General features: G+C 36.4%; 1 protein-coding gene across 1 annotated transcript; it reads right to left on the bottom strand.

Annotated features, from left to right (window-relative positions):
- Positions 1–271: 271 nt before the first annotated feature.
- On the bottom strand, positions 272–24,969 carry LOC110461272. The gene is made up of 7 exons (XM_021514688.1): positions 24,702–24,969; positions 16,714–16,836; positions 15,472–16,554; positions 10,440–10,510; positions 10,163–10,187; positions 1,499–1,903; positions 272–361 (listed from the first exon to the last, which is right to left on the bottom strand). The coding sequence occupies exons 2-7, from the start codon at positions 16,813–16,815 to the stop codon at positions 272–274; spliced, it is 1,776 nt and encodes a 591-aa protein (XP_021370363.1). The 5' UTR covers positions 16,816–16,836; positions 24,702–24,969.
- Between the last annotated feature and the right edge of the window lie 213 nt (positions 24,970–25,182).

The following is a 25,182-nucleotide window of genomic DNA, read 5'->3' as shown; positions in this document are numbered from 1 at the left end:
ACTGACATCTACCTTGACTGAGCATTCCACTGACCACACTGAGATCCTTTTGCATTGATCACCACCACTGACCACCCTGACATCTACCTCTACTGATCACCCTGATATTTACTTCGACTAACCACCTTCACTGACCACACTGTCCTCTACCTCTACTGACCATTCCATCGACCACACTGACATCTTCCTCTTCTGATCACCTTTACTGTGCACACTGACATCTACCTTTACTGACCATTTCACTGACCACACTGAGATCCTTTTGCATTGATCACCACCACTGACCACACTGACATATACTTCTACTGAACATTCCATTGACCACACTGTCATCTTCCTCTACTGATCCCATGCCATACATCTGTATAGAAACATTCATTTCAAACATTTCATATATACTCATACACTACTGACATCTTCCACTGACTACACTAATATGTACATCTCCTGACCCCACTTCCATTGACAACACTGACATCTACCTCTAATACCTTCTCCATTGACCACACTGACATCTTCCTCTACTGACCACTTATACTGACCACACTCACATTGACATCTACCTCTCCTGACCATTCCATTGATCACACTGACATCTTCTTCTACTCCTACACACCATACAACTGTATGTAACATTCATATTAAACATGTCATACACACCATGCATTTGTGCAGAAACATTCATACAACAGTATGGAACATCTATTTCAAATATTACATACATGCCATACATCTGTATAGAAACATTCATTTCAATCATTTCATATACTCCATACATTTGAATAGAACATTCTTATTAAACATTTCATATACCAATTAACCACATTTATATCTAACTCTACTGACCACTTCTACTGACCACACTGACATCTGCCTCCACTGACCATTGCACTGACCACACCGAGATCCTTTTGGATTGATCCCCACCCCTGACCACACTGACATCTACCTCCACTGATCACCGCCACTGACTACTCTGACATTATTTTCTATTGATCACCGCCTCTGCCACACTGACATCTACTTCTTCTGACCATCTCCATTGACAACATTAATATCTACTGTATAGAAACATTCATATCAAACATTTCATACCCACCATACAACTGTATGTAACATTCATATTCTACTGACATCTTCCACTGACTACACTAATATGTACATCTCCTGACCCCACTTCCATTGACAACACTGACATCTACCTCTACTGATCACCGCCACTGACTACTCTGACATTATTTTCTATTGATCACCGCCTCTGCCACACTGACATCTACTTCTACTGACCATCTCCATTGACCCCATTTATATCTACCTCTACTGACATCTTCCACTGACTACACTAATATGTACATCTCCTGACCATTTTCACTGACCACATTGATATATACCACTACATGCACCGCCACTGAGTACACTGATATTTACTTCTACTGTCCACCTGCACTCACCACATTGACATATTCCTCTACAAATTTCCTTCACTGACCACACTGACCTCCACCTCTACTGACCATTCCATCGACCACACTGACATCTTCCTCTTCTGATCACCTTTACTGTGCACACTGACATCTACCTTTACTGACCATTGCACTGACCACACTGAGATCCTTTTGGAGTGATCACCACCACTGACCACACTGACATATACTTCTACTGAACATTCCATTGACCACACTGACATCTTCCTCTTCTGATCACCTTTACTGTGCACACTGACATCTACCTTTACTGACCATTCCACTGACCACACTGACATCTTCCTCTTCTGATCACCTTTACTGTGCACACTGACATCTACCTTTACCGACCATTCCACTGACCACACTGACATCGTTTTGGATTGATCACCGCCACTGACCACACTGACATCTTCCTCTACTGATCCCATACCATACATCTGTATAGAAACATTCATATCAAACATTTCATACACACCATTATTTTCTATTGATCACCGCCACTGCCACACTGACATCTACTTCTTCTGAACATCTCCATTGACAACATTAATATCTACATCTACTGACTATTCCCACTGACCACAATGATATGTACCTCTACTGATCATCGCTACTGACCACACTGATATTTACTTCGACTGACTACCTTCACTGACCACACTGACATATACCTCTACTGAACATTCCATTGACCACACTGACATCTTCCTCTACTGATCACCACCACTGACTACACTGTGTTCAGTTTGTCAAAGCACATACACTTGACAATATTTGGGAGACTATAACATACTTCACAATCCTCTCATCCTAAACATTCCATACACATTTCAAGCTAACCATACTCATTTCATGTTAACCAAACTCATTTCATATACCCAGTTTTCTAAGTATTGGGTCTGTAGAGAATATTAATCTGTCTTACTGATCGTGTGTACTATCATGATCATAACACAGCATGCTAATTTATGACATATTTATTTCAAACATTTCATATATACTCATACACACCATAGATCTGTATAGAACATGCATATCAAATATTTCATACACCTGTAAAGAACAGTTATATAAACAAAAATCATACACATCATACATCCATATAGAAACACTTATATTAAACATTTTATTCACACAATACAACTGTATGCAACATTCATATTAAACATTTCATATACTCCATACATTTGAATAGAAACATAATTATTAAACATTTCATATACCAATTAACCACATTTATATCTACCTTTACTGTCATCTTCCACTGACTACACTAACATTATTTTCTATTGATCACCGCCACTGCCACCCTGACATCTACCTTTACTGACCATTCCTCTGACCACCCTGACATCGTTTTGGATTAATCACCGCCACTGACCACGCTGACATCTTCCTCCACTGACCATTCCACTGACCACACGGACATCTACCTGTACTGACCACCTTTGCCGACGTCATCTCCTGACCATTTCCACTGACCACATTGATATATCCCACTACATGCACCGCCACTGAGTAGCACACTGACATCTACTTATTCTGACCATCTCCATTGACAACATTAATATCTACCTCTAACGACCACTACCACTGACTACACTAACATTATTTTCTATTGATCACCGCCACTGACTACATTGACATTATTTTCTATGGATCCCCGCCACTGCCACACTGACATCTACCTGTACTACTATCATGATCATAACACAGCATGCTAATTTATGACATATTTATTTCAAACATTTCATATATACTCATACACACCATAGATCTGTATAGAACATGCATATCAAATATTTCATACACCTGTAAAGAACAGTTATATAAACAAAAATCATACACATCATACATCCATATAGAAACACTTATATTAAACATTTTATTCACACCATACAACTGTATGTAACCTTCATATTAAACATTTCATATACCAATTAACCACATTTATATCTACCTTTACTGTCATCTTCCACTGACTACACTGATATGTACCTCTACTGACTATTTCCAATGACCACAATGATACATTTCTGTATGTACCTCTACTGATCATCGCTACTGACCACACTGCTACTTACTTCGACTGACTCCCTTCACTGACCACACTGTCCTCTACCTCTACTGACCATTCCACTGACCACACGGACATCTACCTGTACTACTATCATGATCATAACACAGCATGCTAATTTATGACATATTTATTTCAAACATTTCATATACCAATTAACCACATTTATATCTACCTTTACTGTCATCTTCCACTGACTACACTGATATGTACCTCTACTGATCACCGCCACTGCCACACTGACATCTACTTCTTCTGACCATCTCCATTGACAACATTAATATCTACCTCTACCGACCACTACCACTGACTACACTGATATGTACCTCTACTGACTATTTCCAATGACCACAATGATACATTTCTGTATGTACCTCTACTGATCACCGCTACTGACCACACTGATATTTACTTCTACTGACCACCTTCACTCACCACATTGACATATTCCTCTACTAATTACCTTCACTGACCACACTGACCTCTACCTCTACTGACCATTCCATTGATCACACTGACATCTTCTTCTACTGATCACCTTCACTGACCACACTGACATATACCTCTACTGACCATTCCACTGACCACACTGACATCTTAATATAATGATTACCTTCACTGACCACACTGACCTCTACCTCTACTGACCATTCCATTGATCACACTGACATCTTCTTCTACTGATCACCTTCACTGACCACACTGACATCTACCTCTACTGACCATTCCACTGACCACACTGACATCTTAATATAATGATCACCTTCATTGACCACACAGACATCTTCCTCTACTGACCACTTTCATTGACCACACTGAAATCTACTTCTTCTGACCATCTCCATTGACCACATTACTATCTACCTCTACTGACCACTTCCACTGACTACACTGATATGTACCTCTACTGACTATTTCCATTGACCACATTGATATATACCACTACATGCACCGCCACTGAGTACACTGATATTTACTTCTACTGACCACCTTCACTCACCACACTGACATCTACCTCTACTAACCATCTCCATTGACCACAATGACGTCTTTATGTTCTGACCACTTCCACTGACCACACTGACATCTACCTCTAATACCTTCTCCATTGACCACACTGACGTCTTCATTTTCTGACCACTTCTACTGACCACACTGATATCTACCTCTACTGTCCACCTTCACTGACCAGACTGACATCTTCCTTTACTGACCACTTATACTGACCACACTGACATCTACTTCTACTGACCACCTTCACTGACCACACTGACATCTTCCTCTACTGACCACTTATACTGACCACATTGATATCTACCTCAACTTACTTTCTTCATTGACCACACTAACATCTTCTTCTTCTGACCACTTCCACTGACCACACTGACATCTACCTGTACTGACCACCTTTGCCGACGTATACCTTTATTTTACTGTTAAGACTGATAATTGGTCTGGGTACTAACAAGAACATAACTGATGCTGACTACATAGATGAAATAACATGCCGAATGCACATAGCGCTGCATCCTGTCCGGTCTCATTATACTGACAAGGGGTGAACCAGTTGTTGCCATTACCCTTAAAGCTGAACGTTCAACAGGGAATAGCAACTACCATTTTTAAAGACTTTTGTATGTCCCAGCCTTAGGGACAGAATCCTTTGCCTTCATCACCTAGGCGAACGCTCAATTTTATAGCCAGAAGTGAGGAATTGCTAAGCATGGCGCTAGGAAATAAAAGATAGTTAGAAGTAGAAAAAAGTTAAATGGAAATGAGGACTATATTATTTAAATATCCAGGTGGGCTATCCAACTTCATTATTCCTATTTTTATATAATATTACAAGGTGGATGCATTACAGTTATACTTTAAATACAAAGTCTGACTGCGTATAGATTAGCGAACATTAAACCGCGTCACTCCATGATCAGTGCGTCAATACGTGTATATGACGAAATGTAAATGAATACAAATGTTCCAGGGCTCCTCACGTTTCTTAATCTAAAATATTAAAGCTATGAAATGAAGAAAAATAGTGTTATTCACTGTGGATTTTCTAAATGTACTCATATATCGATGTAGAATCACTTGAGCTATATTATCCTAGCAACCACGGCTACCGTAGTTACTATCGTAACAACCTTCGACTGCTTTTTCTGTGTGTTGTAGCATTTGAACATTTAAATGAATGTAAATATTAGGATTGACCTTCTAACGCGCACTATAGAATGTGTTCTTTGCCAACTGCGTTCATACTACCTTATACGCCGTCAAAATAAAGGTCCATCCTTACGCATGCACCTTACTCATAATCTTGTTTTTCTACATATGTCTCCAACTAGTTTGCCACACCGCAGAAGTATGATACCCTTAAGCATTTGTAACAATATTCCAAAATTGCAAGAGAATTGGGCGCAAAAAGGTAACATTTGAAAACAATACATTTTATTTTCTGTTTTAGTGTATGCTATCAAAGTTGGATTCAAAGGGTACGTTCACGCCAAATATATATAGGGTAATACATATTAACTTCAAAAGACAACGTAAGATTTAGGTGGGTACTCGAATAAGTCTCAGATATAAAGATCGTAGAGGTTACGGAAGCAGTCTCCATGTATCTGACTGTGTATGTCCGGTAGATATTGCTTGCTATAAGCTGGTATAAATGTCACAAGTTGTCGGAATGTAAGGAACGTTTTAATTAAACTTTTGCAAAAAGAAGGAACTACCTACCGAAACATATTGTATAACAACGGCACGAAAATATTCCTTGAAATCGAAATATTATATAAAGAATTATTTCCGTCAGAAAATTTTCAATAATAAGTCGAGGTAAGATTGTTTTTCTTTGCTTTCTATATACGTCATGAGGCGTCTAAAATATATCAATACGCAGTGATGAGGTCACCTGTATTATGCAAAAATGAATGTCAATTTCGTCAATGGCTACAAGCATACAGAATGTAAACATACAAAAATTGCTTCGATCTTTAGATTCATAATAAAACCACGAGGAAAATTCGTTTTCTATTTTTTTCTTTTTACAAAGTACAAAACACAGAAGACGTCTTTTTATGTTTTAATTATACCTCTTTCGTTTTAGCAGAGCTGCTAAATGTTTGGCGATAAAGTGCTTTTTCATAAGGAGTTGTGTGATTTATGTTTTATTTGGAATTTTTGAATAGTCGAAAACTGAGGAAGACAACATTTAAACATGTTTCGATAGTTTTTAACTAGCTTCACGTGATAGGCTACCTATATTACCATTTGTCAAAATCGAACATTGTTCTACTTCGGGTTAAACAACAACAAACAACGCACCTCAGAATATAATTTATAAAATTCGCCTGTGAACTAATAAAGTTGCAATATATAGTCATTTTCTTGTTTTGTTTGTTCATACGCTAGTACATCAGAATTAAACCACCAAAAAAGGAATAGTATGCAATAGTGTAAAAGCAAGAATTACTCTTTATTGCTTCGGACAATCCAGAATCTTCGGCACTTTACGTAAGAAAACACTCATTTATTTTCGATATTGAAGTGTCTTTGTCGTCAGAGAAAACGAAATTCCTGCAAGAGCCTCACGTAGTCTCATTATTCAAGGTTGAAGGAAAAGCTTCGATGACGCTGATAAAATTGCGTTTATAGCTCTATGATCCGGTTTTAAATGTGGTTCATGCTATATACAAGGTTATGTTCGCCAAGGAAAACTGTCACCAATAGCTGTTATAATCCATGTTCGCCTTGCCTTTATTTCACCCTTCACATTAAACCAATACAGAGATGTTAAGCTGATAGCTAATGTTTGCTATATCAAGAGATTCACACTCAATATGGAAGTCAAGAAGGCAAAATTTTCCCGATATACAGTAATTGATATTAAATGTTGTCACTCTTATTTTTCAAAAAACAAGCAAATAAGCAAAATAAGGATCATAACATTTTATTCAAAAAATAAGATACTTTCTCACATGTATTAACGTAATATAAAAATGGAGAAAAATGTATATTCACCCATAAACAACAAATCGCATTCCGTGAGATCTTGCTCTGTAGTGCATCCATGGAGAAAAGTTTGAAGACGCGATTCGATCCTTAATGTTTTATCGTTCATTGTTTAAAACACATCTTCAGCTATTTAGGTTCATTATCCGTTTTTGCAGGGACAACAGCGTGATTATATGGTTACCAGTGTTGTTAATCTTCGAATATCACGGAAACCTTTCGTGAATTTCCGTCATAATATGAATTAGAATTAACGTCATTATTGGTCGACGATCACTTAAACTTGTTGACGGAAAGAACCGAACAGGTTTGGATTGAAAAACGTTCTCGTATAATGGTTCCTAAATTTATTGGCTTAAAACAATATATTTGGTTGGAAAATGTATCTAAGGACTGTATAAAGATAATTCAAATATATTTCCATTAGTATGGCACTCTTTCGTATGTACCATAGCAACGTTCTAAATTAGTGATTGTCCTGGTACAGCCAGGAGAATGAGAAGAGACAGAACGATGCAGATTGTAGATTATCAAATGCACTCCAACTATAATATAAACATATAAATTGGCGTTACATTATCTACCTCATTCGATAAGGATTAAAGGATTAACTTTCTTATTAGTTAAGGTTATCGGGTGATAACTACAATGGAACTCGGGTAAATTGAGTAATCGGCGAAGCCTACACACTAAGTAATTTTATCATTTTTATTTTAACTTCAATCATTACAAAACCCAATTCGTGTGCTGTGATCTAACTATCAATATTTAAGCAGGCTTATGACATTTCGGTCACGTACATTTTTTGAACCCGTCCTGTGATTACCATGATCTACCAGCCTTATCGAGTAAATGGAAATTACTATCGTATGTCTGGGTACTGTTTAAACTACATTATCAAAGTAAACGTATGTAAATGAAAACAAATACGTAGAAAAACACAAAATCCAGCCGTCCTGTCACTCGGTGCAGTAATCATCGGGCGTTGTAAACAACGTGACGTCATCGTAATGTATAAATTTCAACAATGTATTTTTTGCATGAATATACTTCAGTTGTACAAATCTAGTATCCCCGGTACTTCTGTTTACTTCCGAAATTATCAAAAGACACCCTCGGGTTGTTGACGTACACATATGTACACGGTGTATGTATCAATACGCGCACGAGAATGACTGTCGTTATCGAGTGATAATGATAATGTTCTCAACACAGGTTATTGAGTCAATTTGAAATGAAACTTTAAATATAGCACTGTAACTCAAAACTTCATAAACTACATACACGACTTCACATTCTTCAAAACAATTGATTGTTTTAATCCTAATACTTTGTGATGAACGATTTGAGCAATTTGCGGCTGAATTTCATAATGATGGTGACCATACATATAACAGATTATTCAGTGTTCGATTTTTAATTGTAAATTATATCAAAAGTGTTGAAAGCGATAAACCTGCACGAATAAGAATTTAGTACAACAGTACTACTTAGGACAGATCCAGATTGATTAAAATTATCGAAGGTCTGTTAAGGCTAATGCCATGTAACATTTTTACGACTTATCCTGGTATACTTGCTTAACAGTTTTTTCTGATAGAATACAGGATTTACATTAGTGTTCCTATACTTGTCTTTATTGTGAATGTTGCAACCTTTCTATCCTCTCCTTGGCATTGTTTTGAAACTGGCTAGGTGCCTGGATTACCAGGGAGTCCCTGTATTACCACATCGCCCTGCGTGTGTCACCAACCATTTCATAGCATATCCCCAAGATATTGTGTACTATCCAGCGGTCACCAACTCCTTGTTTCTCCTCATATTTCACGACTCGAAGGTATAGCAATGCTGCGTCACGCCTTTTGGTATCGTCAAACTCGTGATAACATAAGAATGTTAGGAACACAGCATATGGAAGTTGAGGGCAGGAAAATGCATCTTCCGAATTAAAGTTGTTCAACTCTGTATGTAACTGGGATGGAAATAACTGTAAAAAAGTCGGTGGAAATTCAACTTTGGATACGCATACCTCCTTCTGTCACATAACATGTCTGATACTGCTGGTCGACAGTGTAGCCATTCCCATGCTCCATTCCTCACGCTTTGCAATCGGATCCCGAAAGATGGTTGTATGATTATTCCAATTGAAAGACATTCCCATTTCATTTCATAGAGACCAATTAGAATGCGAAGGAGTTTTTGTTGTTTTTCACCGTGAATTTTGCCACAGAACATATTGTTGCTGTAGATAAAATAATTGGAACAATATCCTGCATTCATCCAATAGATCAAAATCAGGTGTACTTTACACAGCATAAACTATTAATGTTTTTATGCTACAAGATGATAGGATATCTTCATCCCTAAATATCTGCTTTTAACTGTCTGATATTTGCTTGGGAAAGTACTTGATTAGTCCATATATTAGAAATTGTGTATAGGCAAGAGCGACAATAACTTTCTTTTCTGCACTTGTAAAAGAAATCCGCCATTGTAGGAATGTATCAGCTGATGTTCTGTCTCCTACAGGGACCAGATGACAACCGCCCTGTACTATCTCATCTCTCAACGATTTATCTGGCCTACTATGCTGGCGAGGCCGACTCACCCACTCGTTAGTTTCTCGTGGCCATCTATTACACGAAAGTTACAAAACAAGATCAACATTTAACGAAATGTTTATTATGTACAGTTTTCAGATTAACAGCCGGGCCATATGTTACCACAGTTGATTTTAATGTTGACCTATAACCAGCTTCATCAGCGAGATTCTGTGTACTCACTTTTTACTTGATATGAAAAGTACATCTCCGATAGGAACAATATATTCCTTGATTAGTCTATGGCATGTAGGTTTCATATTCATCAGTTCAAGGGTCACATACCCAGGTCGGCTGTCAGCATCTCTCATCATGAAAACTGTTTTATCCTTGGTGTCCTGTGGAATACATGAGTCCTGAAATGGACACAAAACTATCGCAATATTGTCAATTATCATTATGCACGCTTCCCGCTTAAGATCTTTTATGTGTAGAGGTTTTACCATTTTCTATATGCTCATACAGTAGAGTCAGCCTCGTATTCGTTTCCAATATATCCGGGCTCCATATAAACTTGTCCAGCATGTGGTGCAGACTCCAGGAATTTTCGTACTGCTCATTCTGATCCGCTAATAATGCATAGATCCTGCAAATATATTATTGGAATATTGTTTCTCATGTATCGGCCTATACAGTTCATATCTTCGCTGACCAAACGTGCCATGGAAGTGGGTAAATGTACATTTCTTGTAAAAGTGAATATATTCGAGTATATTTTATAATATGTAGGACAAGGAAAGTTATATTTTTTATAATATCGAAGTGGGATTTCCTACCATCATTTGCTACTGTAATACTGTACATTACAAAAGGGCATTAAACAGGGTATGCCCAGTCTAAGCGTATGTGTATGACGTAGATCTATTTCTATCACGGTATATAATGTATTTGGTAGTAGTGTAGGTCGCAATGATATGCAATGAACCGTTGTAAAGTGATTTTATACTCATTACAATGTAGTGCCCTGTACCTTTGCTATACCTCTTATACATGTAGCTGTTAGTAGGACCACCTTATGTCATTTCTGTCAATTAAGTGTATTGATAATCAGAACATCAGTTTGTAATGTTAAGTAACACTTCATCTACTTTCACCATGCATGCTGTTTTATTATCAGCTTAAGGCTGAGTGCTTTGTTCTAAACTTGGGTTCCAGGGCAACCTCAAGTTATGATCCTCTTTATTGATACCGAAGTTTCGGGTGTACGAATCTCACCTAATGCTTGTCATAGTTTGATGCTGAAAACCTTAACTTGAGCATTTGGATATATTTTTTTGCTATCTAAATTGAAATACTCGAAGAACAAATAATACAAAAAATATGATGTATATTAATTTGTTTAAGGAGCGAAGTAACGGTAAAAGGTGATGAAGGAGGGATTAATCTTTAAATGTTGGCTTAAAGAATAGAACTTCTTAAGCAACACGCCATGGACCATGGTCATGGCAAAATGTGGCGAATGTTGATCTTCTAAATTTGAATGGTAGCCCTTATTGGACAGAGGTGTACTGACAAAAATGAGAAATCGTGTTGATCATTCTCCTGTGCAAAGTCACCACATCCAGTAAATGAAAAGTTAGGCCCTCCTTGTACTGAGTGCCGCGCCAAATAGGGAAAGAAAGGCGGATATTTAATATCTCTATTTATTTTGACGTCATAATGCATATGTATTTGCATATATAGCATTCGTAGGCTAAACAAACTGTGTACTCCATCCTGTCATGGTCAGGAAGTTTACTTCCTGTATCCTGTATCCTGTATCTCCACCAGTATCTCTATTTCAACCGGCAATACATTCGTCACTGCTTCCATTCTACCTAAAATAGTTATTGGTTCTAAGCAAACATCGTTGTTGCCCAAATTAACCACTGAAACAATATGCTTTGGAGACTGTGGACTTACTAAACATTTAGCTAACAAAATTCCTGTATTCCTACTTTGTTTTGTGGGTTCTACAGAAATGTATACTCTTGCTGTAAACAAGATATGATTAAAGACAAAATAAGAAGAATATGTCAATAAATACAAACACCTTCCATTTGACAATAAACAATAATCATAATGGAAAAACACTTCACTGAGAAAAATATTAAACCATCCACGCTAGCATGAAAAAAATTGTTCGCCATTTTGTCATTTTTTTTGTTTTTGTTTTGATTTAAGGCAAAGGGGTTATCAGCGCTGTTGACAATTATCTAGTTTTATTATTTTGTCATATTATGCCCAACAAGTGATTGGCCAGGAGTGCATCACGTGTCCACCGACAAAAACCGATATTGACTTAGAGCACGTGATTTTTGTTGAAGGACTGGGTGTTTCTAAAAATAAAATTATGACGTGTCATCAAACAACTCACCGTCCCGCTTTCGAAGCTATTTTGTTGTGGGCTTTTTTACATTACTTACATCACTGTTTTGAAAATAATAAAACAATTGTAGCCTTTAACTTCGGTCGATACCTGGATGTATGGACCGTATAAAAGCTATATTGACCTGGGGCTGCGTCCTCGGTCAATATATCTTTTCTCGGGTTGATAAATCCAGGTATCGACCTCAGCCAAAGGCTATAATTGAATTATATCCTTCGATTTTATATTCATATATATCAATGTGTGCTCTCTTTAAATAACAAGAAATGTATGGACCACGTCAATCGTATGAATACCACTCAGCTTGAGATCGGTAACTGCAGAAATAAAGGGTATATGCAGCATTGTGCGATCAGAAACTGATAGCCTTATTGTGAATGCGATACAAAATAGAACTTAATCGTGTCCTGCATACTGTTTGAGAATGCAGTATTATAACTAAATAGTTTGTCCACCGCTCTCATCGAGATAACAAGCAGAAGGGAAACAATTCTCTCTGATGTTACTTGCACCAAGGTTAGTACCTCTAAAACCAGCGTAATACTGAAGAGGTTAATTACTTAAAAACGAATATGAATATATATTTCTGTTTCATGTCTTAATAACAGCTATGGTCATTTAAGGACGCGCCAGGTTTTGGTGGTGGAGGAAAACCGTAGTCTCCGGAGGAAAACTACCGACCTACGGCCAGTACCTGGAAACTTCCCCACGTAGGACTCGGCACAGAGCCCAAGGGAGGGCTAATAGTAGCTGAGTGGCAGACGCATTTACTACTTGACCACCGTGGCCCTGGAAAATCTTATAATCCTTTCTTTCATTACATAAAAGAGGTAGATTCTCCATGGTAAGTAATTTATTCAATATTGGAAGTAAATCCGTCATATTTTTAATCTAATATCGACATTTTTGTTCAAGCAAATGTTTGTTGTGGAGGCGTAAAAGTCTTGTTGTTTGTCAATAAAGAAGGAGGGCGAAGAATGAGAGAACATGCTAGCATGGCTTTGTGGTGGAATCAAGTTATGCCTCGCATCGTCCCATCGACACCGACAAAAATTCACACATTCAATCTTTAAACCGATTCTCAATTTAAATAAAACAAATATTACCAAAGCATCAACAAAAAAAATGTCAAGTTTAAACATGTTTATTGTTTATATAAACTATATGTATATTCTCAATACTCTTCTTTACTTTTTCTAAAGAGAACATTTTGAATGAAATTATTATACTTCTTAATCATTTCAGGGTGGTAAAACTTGTTTGCCTCTGTCGACCGTGCAAATCAACAGTTAGTTGACATACTACCGGCAGTAAAGCGTTTAATAACATGCTTGATTCCGTTCCAATAACAAGAGTAGAGTATTAGATCATAATATAAGTCATTGAATGCCAAATTGAAAACTCCCTGACGGTATATGCACGTCACACTGAAATCGACATCTAAATGTATATAGCAGACACATTATAGCACATTTAACTGAAACCGACGTATATTCACCAAATTTACATCGAGTACAATCCGATCGTCGATATCAATCTACACACTGTTCATTTGCACATGAAATGAAGCAAGGTTATCCAAATGATCAATATTTATTTCCGAAATTATCAATATCGATCATAATAGCTTTCCCTTTTATTATACAAGGTACGGACGGACTTATCCAAGCGTGATTCTGTAAACGATAGTAGAAGTCAATAATTAACGGAAAAGGATAGACCACAGGACTGTATGTTTAAACTTTACACAAACTGCCAAGAAGTTGAAGATAATTATCTGATGCTTATTTTTTATTGATTTTTTCTATGAAATACTATCAGGTAGAGTCAGCCTTAAAATACTCATTGTTTTGGTTCAATTGTTGTATTTTAATAAAGAAGCATCATGCACATGCGAAATAATATTTACCTTCACATTATTTATAGACACAGTATAAAAAATATTACTGAAGTATACATTATCTGTTGAAGCCAAACGTTGTTGATTTGTAATGTCAAACATAGTTTTATAGGCACACGCTCCCTTTTGTTTCGACACTAACACATTATTGTTTGTTGTTTTTCTTTCAATGATGATTCAATATTGGACGAAATGGCCATATGATGCATGGTGTGATGAACCTAATATATGTTTAGTCATGTGACCTACTTACCATTGACTCTGTTATATTTACAGGGAGGTTGTTCTGATAGAGTCAACGTTTTATAAAAAGACTCCTATGCTAGTCTTGATTGGTATTTTTGCAACCGTTCTATCCTCTTCCTGGCAGGGTTTAGATATTTTTCAAATTCCCGAATGTCAAGAGAGTCATTGTATTCCCTGATAGCCCTGCGTGTGTCCCCAACCATTTCATAACATATCCCCAAGAGAGTGTGTACTATCCAGTGGTGACCAACTCCCTGTTCCTTATCATACTTCACGGCTCGAAGGTGAATCAACGCTGCGTCACGTTTTCTAATGTCGCCAAGCTCGTGATAACATAAGAATTTCAGGAACACAGCATACGGAAGTGGAGGGATAGAAAGTAGTTTTTGCGAATGGATGTTTGTCAACTCTGGGTGTAACTGGGATGGACAGAAATGTGAAATAGTCGGTGGAAAATTTACATTTGATACGCATACCTCCTTGTATTTGTGTAGAAGGGAGTATCCAAGCCCACATATGTGATGTTCATACCACGTCAAATATTTATCATCAGCATCATAGAAGCCACCGATATAAATTTTGAATGACGATATCATTTGTCCACACATTTCAAGCGTTTTTATGTAGTTTCCAGACTGGTAGTGATAAGTTGCCAGCGTCAGTAGACCCGAACTTGTACACACCGAGGAAAGTGGTGTCATAAGGATTTTAGATTTTCTAATAAATTTATACTTATCTTTATTTCTTTTTGCAGGGATGTGCTTTTCAAATATTTCCATCCCTGTACACGACAGTGCACGTACTGTTGTGATGTAAGCTATGAACTCATCACTGCCAAAGTTTGATACCGATAAGAGGGATAATGACACTGCTAGTACATCAGGCAGTATATCCGTTACAAAAGCTGCAGAGAATATTTCCATGTCGCATTTCAGTTCTGATTCTGTTGGTGGACGTAGTACTAATTGCCATGCCCCATTCCTCACACTTTGCAAAAGGATCCCGAAAGATGGTTCTATGACTGTTCCAACTGAAAGACAGTCCCATTTCATATCATCGAGATCAATTAAGAGACGAAGAAGTTTTTGCGGGTTTTCACCCTGAACTTTCCCACGGAACATATTGTTAATATTGATGAAATGATTTGGGCAATATCCTGCATTCACCCAGGCAATCAAAACCTTTAAGCAAAGCATAAAACAGAAAAATGTATTTTTCTCTTGCCATACTGAACCGGGTGTGCTTTCTACAACATGAAATATAATTGTTTTTATGATATAGGATGATAGGATATTTTCATCCCCAAATATCTGCTTCAACCTGTCTGATATTTGCTTAAGGAAGTACTTGAGAAGTCCATATATTAGAAACTGTGTATGAGTAAGAGAATTAATAAGTTTCCTTTCCGCAGTTGTAAATGATAGCCGCCATTGAAGAAATGTGGCATCAGACATCTTGTCACCTACAGGGACTAGATGGCAACCGCCACTTACTATCTGATCTCTCAAAGCTTTATCTGGCCATCCATGCTGGCGAGGACGACTCACCCACTCATAAGCTTCTTGTGGCCATCTAGTACACGGAAAGGAATGTACAATGTCACCATCAACTATAATGTCACAATGTTCAGTCTTCAGACAAGCAGCTGGGCCATGTGTTTCCACAATTGAATCTAATCTATCACACAAAGCATCAGCACACTCCCGTCTAAACATTTCACTTGATATGTAAAATACATCTCGAACTGGAACAACAGATCGCTTGATCAGTTCAATGCAAGTCGGCACCAGATTAACTAGTTCAAGGGTCACGTAACCAGGTCGGCAGTCAGCATTTCTCATCATGAAAACTGTTTTATCTTTGCTGTCCTGTGGAAAACTGGAATCCTGGAAAGGACATAAAACTATCACATTATTTCTAATAAGCATTCCATCAAAGTCTGAGCCTTCCATTTCAATTTCCTCGGCGCAACTTCCCGTGTAAAACGTGTCAAGTGACGTCAGATTTTGTTTCCCACCATTCTTTATACGCTCGATTATAATTACCCTCCTCCTCCTTGTTTCCACTAACTCTGGGCTCCCTATAAACCTGTCAAGGATATGATGCAGAATCCAAGACTTTTCGTACTGCTCACTATGATCCGCCATATTGTTGATAAGTCACAGATTCTGTAAATATATAATGGGAGTATTGTTCTGTGTGGATCTTCACAATATCAAATAATATGAATACCAAGCACGAATGAAATTTAAGCAATTAACTCTCGAAATATAGCAAACAAGCATTATATCAAATTTCACTGTTGTCGCCACATGAACTTTCACGATCGGGTGTAGGATTCACTGTCAAATTGACGATTAGGACGGTATATTTCTCAAAACAAAAATGTACTTACTTTCCGGAAAATCAAGAGACGTATATTACAATATACAATGATAGTAGAATGGCAGCATCAAATTGAATTGAAGAATCATAATTAACCAGATTACGCTGATGACGTCAAGCGACATTAAATCATTATTTTGATATTTGATGCCGCAAGACATTGTCTTTTTTTTCGTTCTTTGAGGTCGCTTATTAATAAGAGTATGACAAAAATATAACCTGAGCGCTGCTGCTACGATTACTTGACTACTAAAATAGTTCTTAAAGACATAATTAAGAACGTGATATGTTCATGTTATGCCCATTTGATTTCTTACACATCAATAGGCTACGCCACATACCTTTGATAATTGAATTTAATTCCCATCACATATAATCAATAACAATCCGTGTGTATCACTGAATGTTTATATTCCATATAGTGTACTTACCATTAGATGGCATGACTGGTATAACCATACATTTCATATCAATTTATCTATGACTAGAAATAATGAGTAAAATGCCTGCTCTCTGCTATAACAATATAATTTACTTCCTACATGTCTATAAGGTTCATTGCTTGATATGGTACACGTAGGTATTGGGTCATGGGTACCTTTTACTTCACTAAATACTCGAATGTCGAAAAGGTATACTTACAGATGTTACTGTATAAAAGTAAGCAACCATTGATGTGCCATAGGTGTACCCGTGAACTCGTATCAGTGTCGATAGGTTCAGGGGTGCACTAAGGGTTGACCTGTGTCTCTTTATAATAAAACTGATACTATATAAAAGATGTATTTTGTACATAAACTGCCTGATATCTGCTTAAAGTACATAAAGTATACAATGCGTATGTATGTATGTATGTATGTATGTATGTATGTATGTATGTATGTATGTATGTATGTATGTATGTATGTATGTTTATTACAGATGCGTTTATGCGGTCAGGTATCCTTACAGTCAAATACATGCCGCAGGGTACTATCATATTCACATGGTTTGTAAATAACTTTTTAATGCCACGTTTAAATTTGGGCATGCATTGCTGTCTATTGAACATGAAGAACGATAGTATATTATCTATACCTATTATAAAGTGTTCCTAATAACATTATTGCACTCTTAATTTTCGGTGTCTTATTGTCATATGCGCTAGTTAATAAAATGTATCATAATAATTCATTACAGAAAATGTATAATTTAATGATCGGTAGCTTCACACTTAATTCGTAATATTAATAATCTGTACCATCCGATCGAATGCGTAAATTGGAAGCATACCGGCTGATCCGTGTCACTGACCCCTGAGTTCGTGAAAATGCATGCGATGTTATGTAGGATTGTTCTACTCTCAACAGGTAACGTCACGTCTATCGAGTAATCAACATACGGTATGGGGTCAGTGAGGCGGGTCACTCGATATTTATATAACTGTTTTTTCTTACATTTCATTTTTGTATCACAGTCATTTTTTATATGGATCCTAAAGGTTAATGTAAATAATGTTTATGTTTATCATCTATTTTTATATTGTTTTTTGTTCTCATTTGTCAATGTGTTTACTTCGCCAAGGCAAATTGTGTTTTCAGAATATAAACAGTTATGCATGTCAATCTTGTTTACACAACTTAAATATTGGTATATCCCGTGTATCTTCCTTAAAACCTATCTGTGTCATTCTCTGCTCTTACTCTACCAGGATGTATTTTCTACATATTCGTTTCCTTTTTGACAATGGATAAAACAACAAACTACCTTGGTGCTGTAACGGCAGGGAATGACTCACTACTTTATAAATGTTTATGTATCGTTAGTGTCTCTCTGAATCTATTCTCTCTGAATTTGCACTACATTTTTATTTTATTATTAATACTATCCATATGCGGTGATATTCACCCGAACCCCGGTCCACCCAACTCCCACATCCACCTAGATTTTATTTCTATTTGTCATATCAATATTTGTTCGTTAAGGAACAAAACTCATATTCTTGATGCTGAATTTTCCGAATACGATATACTGTGCGTCTCTGAAACTCATCTTGATAATTCAATTCCTGATAGTGCTGTATCTTTGAAAAACTTTGGTAATATTTTTAGAAAGGATAGAGATAATTATGGTGGCGGAGTTCTGATTTATACTAAACATAATATTAATATTAAACGTAGACCTGACCTTGAGACAGATGATCTTGAATTAATATGGACTGAAGTAACTACCCATAATAAACCTATTTTTCTTGGCTGTATATATAGACCCCCTAACTCTCTCGTTGGCTACTGGGACAGGCTAGATATTAACCTAAATAATATTATTGATCTGCAAAGGGAAGTAGTCCTGGTAGGTGATATAAATCAAGACATGTTACATCTAAATCCAAACTCACATCTACATAGAATTTTGTTGAAATATGGGTTAGAAAACACTGTTACTGAACCTACCAGGATTACTTCCCAGACCTCAACATCACTTGACACTATACTAACAAACAATGTTAACTTTATTAAAAATACAATAGTACATCCTCCCTCTTGTAGTGATCACTGTCCAGTAAGCGCTGATCTGAAATTTAAAACTTTAAAGAAACATGCATATAAAAAGACTTTATTATACTTCAATAACACTGACTTTGACGGGGCAAATGAGTATCTTAAGTCCATTGACTGGAATCTTTTATTACAAGGTGATATTGAAAATATGAACTCTCTCTTAACTGATAAAATCCTAACTGCTATCGACCTATTCGTGCCCCATAAAACAGTAACAATAAGACCTAATGATAAAATTTGGATGACTAATGGTATCAGACTCAAAATTAGACAAAGAAATCGCCAGCATTCCAAAGCTAAGCTACATAATACTCCATCTTCCTGGGCAAAATTTAGATCTATTCGGAATGAAGTTATATCCTTAGTCCGGGAAGCTAAAGAAAAATATTTATCTAAACTTCAATCTTCTTTAATTGATAAAACCATACCCCCCGGAAAATGGTGGCGTATTGCAAAATCGGTTATGAATCTCAAAAACAAAAACGAAAATGACTCTCCATTGATTATCAACGGCGAACTGAAAATCCACCCCATAGATAAGGCGGAATCTTTTAACGATTATTTCACTTCGATTTCCGTAACTGAAAAGAATGCTGACGATTTACCTCCTGATTGCCCCCGACCCCGACATAGCTTCTCAACAATAGACATAACCGAACAGGACATTCTTGATCAGCTCGATCTACTCAATACTAATAAACCTTCAGGCCCTGATAGTATCCCTCCAAAATTCATAAAAGGGGTTTCCCAATCTCTTGTGAAACCACTCTATCTCTTATTCAACAAATCTATTTCTACCGGAAAGCTACCAAATAGATGGAAAAATGCTCATGTTACCCCAATTTATAAGGGCAAGGGAGATAAAAGTGATCCATCCAACTATAGACCAATATCTGTTACCCCTATATTTAGCAAGCTATTTGAAAAAAATGTTTTTAAGTATATGTTCAATTACCTCTCAAGATATAACATTATTTCTAAGAATCAGTCAGGCTTTTTACCTAAGGATTCCACAGTGTATCAGCTATTAATTATATACGATGAAATTGTAAAACATTTAGACAAAGGCAAAGAGGCCAGAATGATTTTCTGTGATATTAGCAAAGCCTTTGACAGAGTTTGGCATGACGGTCTAATTTATAAACTAAAAAAATATGGTATATGTAATAATATGTTAGAATGGTTTACATCATACCTTCATGATAGGCAACAGAGAGTGGTCATAGATGGGTATAAGTCTAACTGGAAAACATTACAGGCAGGGGTACCCCAAGGTTCAGTCCTTGGTCCTTTTTTGTTTTTACTATATATTAATGATATTGGTGATGAATTGGCCTCAAACTTCAAACTATTTGCTGATGATACCTCCTTATATGGTCTCATTGAGGGAGACAGGCAAGAATGTGCTAATATATTAAATGATGATCTGAGGAAAATTTCAATCTGGGCTAGAACATGGGGAATTATCTTTAATCCAGATAAAACTGTAGCCCTGCTCTTCTCGAGGCGGGTTGACTCTGAGACACTGCATCCTAACCTATATTTTGATGAATCATCAATTATTAATGTTTCTAATCATAAACACCTAGGTTTGTTTTTCAACAGCAAGGCTAATTGGTCTAACCACATAAACTATATATACGAAAAAGCTTATAAAAGAATTAATATACTTAGAATGTTGAAATACAAAATTGATAGAAAATCACTCGAAACTATATATATCACATTTATACGTCCAATTCTGGAATATGCAAATATTATATGGGCAAACTGCACGCAGAATGAATGCAGTGTCTTGGAGTCTATCCAACTAGAAGCAGCACGTATTATCTTAGGGTTAAGACGTGGAACAAGTCATGCTATCTTATATAGAGAATCTGGTTTTATAACACTTAATAGAAGAAGACATTTGCATCAAAATATTACTTTTTATAAAATATATAATAGGAAATGTCCCTCTCATGTCTATGATATAATTCAACCGTACATTAATGATAATACTGACAATTATCATCTTCGCCACAATAGAATTTTTGATGTTCCTATACCAAGAACTCAGTTATATAATGCCAGTTTTTTCCCGAAACTGATGTCTGAATGGAATAATCCAACTTGCCTGTATCCCACAATGACATCCATTGGATCTATAAAAAGAGATTTTTTACACTCAGATGAAATGGATTCTCAACCCCAATGTACTGATATTTTTAAATACAATGGTGATCGAAAATTTAATATTACCTTATGTCAACTTAGAAACTGTGCCAGTAACCTGAATTCAGATCTATTTGAATCTCACCTAATTGATACCCCTGCCTGCTTATGTAGTTCTCCTGTTGAGGACTGTGATCACTTCTTCTTCCATTGTACTCTGTATACTAATCAAAGGCAAATTCTCCTGAACTCCATTTCTGCTTTTAATGACATTATTCCATTAAATACCCAGACTTTTCTTTATGGATGTCAAAGACTTGATATCAATATGAACATAAGTATCTTGGAGATGGTTAAGAGATTCGTTAAAGATACAAGACGCTTTAACTAGATTACACTTACTTGTTTATCTCATGACTTTGCTGTGTGGAATGATACCAGTACATACTTTTACTATGTGCTCTGTCCACCAGCATCATTTTAATTGCCATTTTTTTGTAAAATCTAGTTTTTGTACAACAATTATCAAAAAATTAATAATGACATGCAAATATCAATATTCATGTACATAATATAAATGTTTTATCATTACTTCAATTCAATATGATGTGTGCAAACTGTTTATAACTGTAAGGAGAGGGCGCTCATAGGCTTTGCCTGTTGCCCAATTCCTTTGTATCTAAGATCTGAACAATAAACATTCTGAAATGAAAAAAGACATAATTCAAAACCTTCTGCTTATCTAAAATGATTATAACATTCATTCAAGATATAATTTGTTTTCTTAAAATTTGAATAAAAAAAAAGCTAGCTGTGTGTTATATTTCGAAATATAAGCAATACACTGCTGAGGTGTTGCAGACCTACTGGTATAACTGCAACATGTGTCGCACACAAACTGAATGGTACGTGACACCGTTATACCAGTGTGTTTGCAATATCTTTGTAGTTTATTGTTCAGGAAGAGTTCCAATATTGACGTCTGCACTAAAGAATTTGCTCAATTAACAGCACCAGTGCACCCCATTATCCAAAATATGCACGTACTCCACACTCTCACATATTGAAGTGGAGCTAATGAAGATAGGTTTATATGTTTCAAAAATCTTCTCAAAAATTAGCAAAAAAGGCATTACAGCATCATATCTGCATTGAAAAGTATGTTGAATATTTGGAAGGTTGTAGGGTGATGTTTCAATCTGAATGACTCGGAGATTGTTTTTTAGAAAAACATTAATAGTAAATTACATTGGTATGACGTCTCTCCTGACGGTCACGTGACTCACTTGTACGTAAGCACTCAATCAAATAGTCATTAATTGCCTTTCGACATTAAACATGGCAATGCAGTTGGACAAAAACAGATACATCATAAGAGAACTCAAGAAAATGAACAGCAATAAGAGGCGAGCTATTTTTCGACAGATAACGTAGATGTAAAGGGAGAAACAATGCTTGCTTTACTTGATACATATCTCGTAGAAGTGAATTTAGTCGAGAGTATTTTGACCAAATAAGGAAGGAAAATTACATTTCTTTCTATGATATCGAAATATGTATTGATACCATCATTGAATTGTTACCGTGATATTGTGCATTACAGACGGACATTACACAGGGTATTCCAAGACTAAAGCGGATGTGCCCAAGCGTATGTTCATGCCGTAGCTCTATTTTTATCACGGTGTATTAGGGTGTAAGCCTACGTTCTTCACAAAGCTATACAATGAACCGTTTTAACACTTTAAACTCATCTGTACATCTGTAAGTTTCGGAGAGTAATTCTTTCCGCATTGAGTATTTTTATAGGTTAGTAGTGGTTGAACCTGTGTAATACCTATAATCAACTTTAAACTCTTATCCTATTATAAATTATATTGGGTTATGCTGTGGTTTTATACTCATTACAGGGCAGTGCCCTGTACCTTTGTAATACCTCTGATACATGTAGCAGTTAAAAGAACCACCTTTTGTTATTTCTGTCAATTCAAGTATTGTCAAAAGGCAGAAGACCAGTTTGTAATGTCAGGTATCACTTTATCTACTTTCAGCAAACATGCTGTTTTACAATTCCGTTAAGGCTAAGGGTTAAATTCTAAAATTGGGTTCCTTGTTCCTCTCCATATAAATTAATGATCGTCTTTTTTTGATACCGAAGTTCCAGGTTTACGAATCTCGTCTAACGGTAGTCATATATACCTACACTTGAGCATTTAAATGTGTTTGTTATTGAGATTTACATACTTGATGAAAAATACATATAAAAGTATATTGCATATTTGTTTGCTGGCTTGAAGAATGCAACCACTATAACAACACGGTCTTCACTATATAATGGCAGAAATGACGAATGCTGATCTTGTAAATTAGAATGAGTATGCCCTTATAGGACAGAGGAGTAGGGACAAAAATGAGAAATCGTGTTTATTTGACATAGATCTTCCTTTGCTAAAGTCGCAACATTTAATGAAATGGGAATTTGGCCCTTCTTGCGAATAAGTGCCGCGCCCAATAGGGAAATATTGCTGGATATTATATACGTTTCCTTATTTATTTCGACCTCATTCTGCATATGTAGCATCCCTATGCTCAACAAATTATTCACTGTAAAATGTCAAGGTCTCTACCCCTCCTAAAGGTGATGGAGGGGAAGAACTGGATTAAATAGTTGTATTTTTAAAAGACTACTTTACTCACGTTGACTTTTTTGACATTGAACTACGATGGAAGAAGGGGTCTTAATATTCTAGGCATGCCCTTAGGAATCAGCGGACTCCTTATGTGTATTAGATATGGGTCAAAGAAGTAATATAGACGGTAAAATCCCATATAATCCCATATATCCGAGATCCTCCGGCCGCCACTACTGTCCGGAGGATCTCGTCACGGTATATGATATGTATATATATATATATATATATAAAATATTTATTTCTATAAGTTTAATTACTTACCAGAATTTACTCGACTAAGGAACAGTCCATGATTGGATGGGGAATATGAAAAGAGTCATTAATACATCATGTTTCATCCAGGCTGTGTAGTTGTTGACTGTCCTTTCCATCACTGTAGACAATATCAGAATGTGTTTTTTTTGTACTGTGAGCTGTGAACTCACCACATAATTACTAGAGTATGAGAATGAAAACATACTTGTCTGTCTTTCATTCCCAGTGTAACATAACCAGGCATTAGTTCTGTACACACTGGCTCTCATCTGGCCAGTCCGTTAACAGTAGCTACTATATATATGTGTTCAGAAACGGAAATGACATCAACATTACTTATATATCCAGGTTGGAATCCCTACCTTAATTAGTTATATGCAATACATTTAAAAAGTGCGTCACATTCGGGTATTCCCATTGTGAGTGGAGGTCTCTGAGCGTCTGTTCATGACGTGGATCTATTTCTGTCATGGTGTATTTTGTATTT

This window comes from Mizuhopecten yessoensis, unplaced genomic scaffold (assembly GCF_002113885.1).
Source record: "Mizuhopecten yessoensis strain PY_sf001 unplaced genomic scaffold, ASM211388v2 scaffold10595, whole genome shotgun sequence".
NCBI lineage: Eukaryota > Metazoa > Mollusca > Bivalvia > Pectinida > Pectinidae > Mizuhopecten > Mizuhopecten yessoensis.
This window is presented reverse-complemented; position numbering and strand designations above follow the sequence as displayed.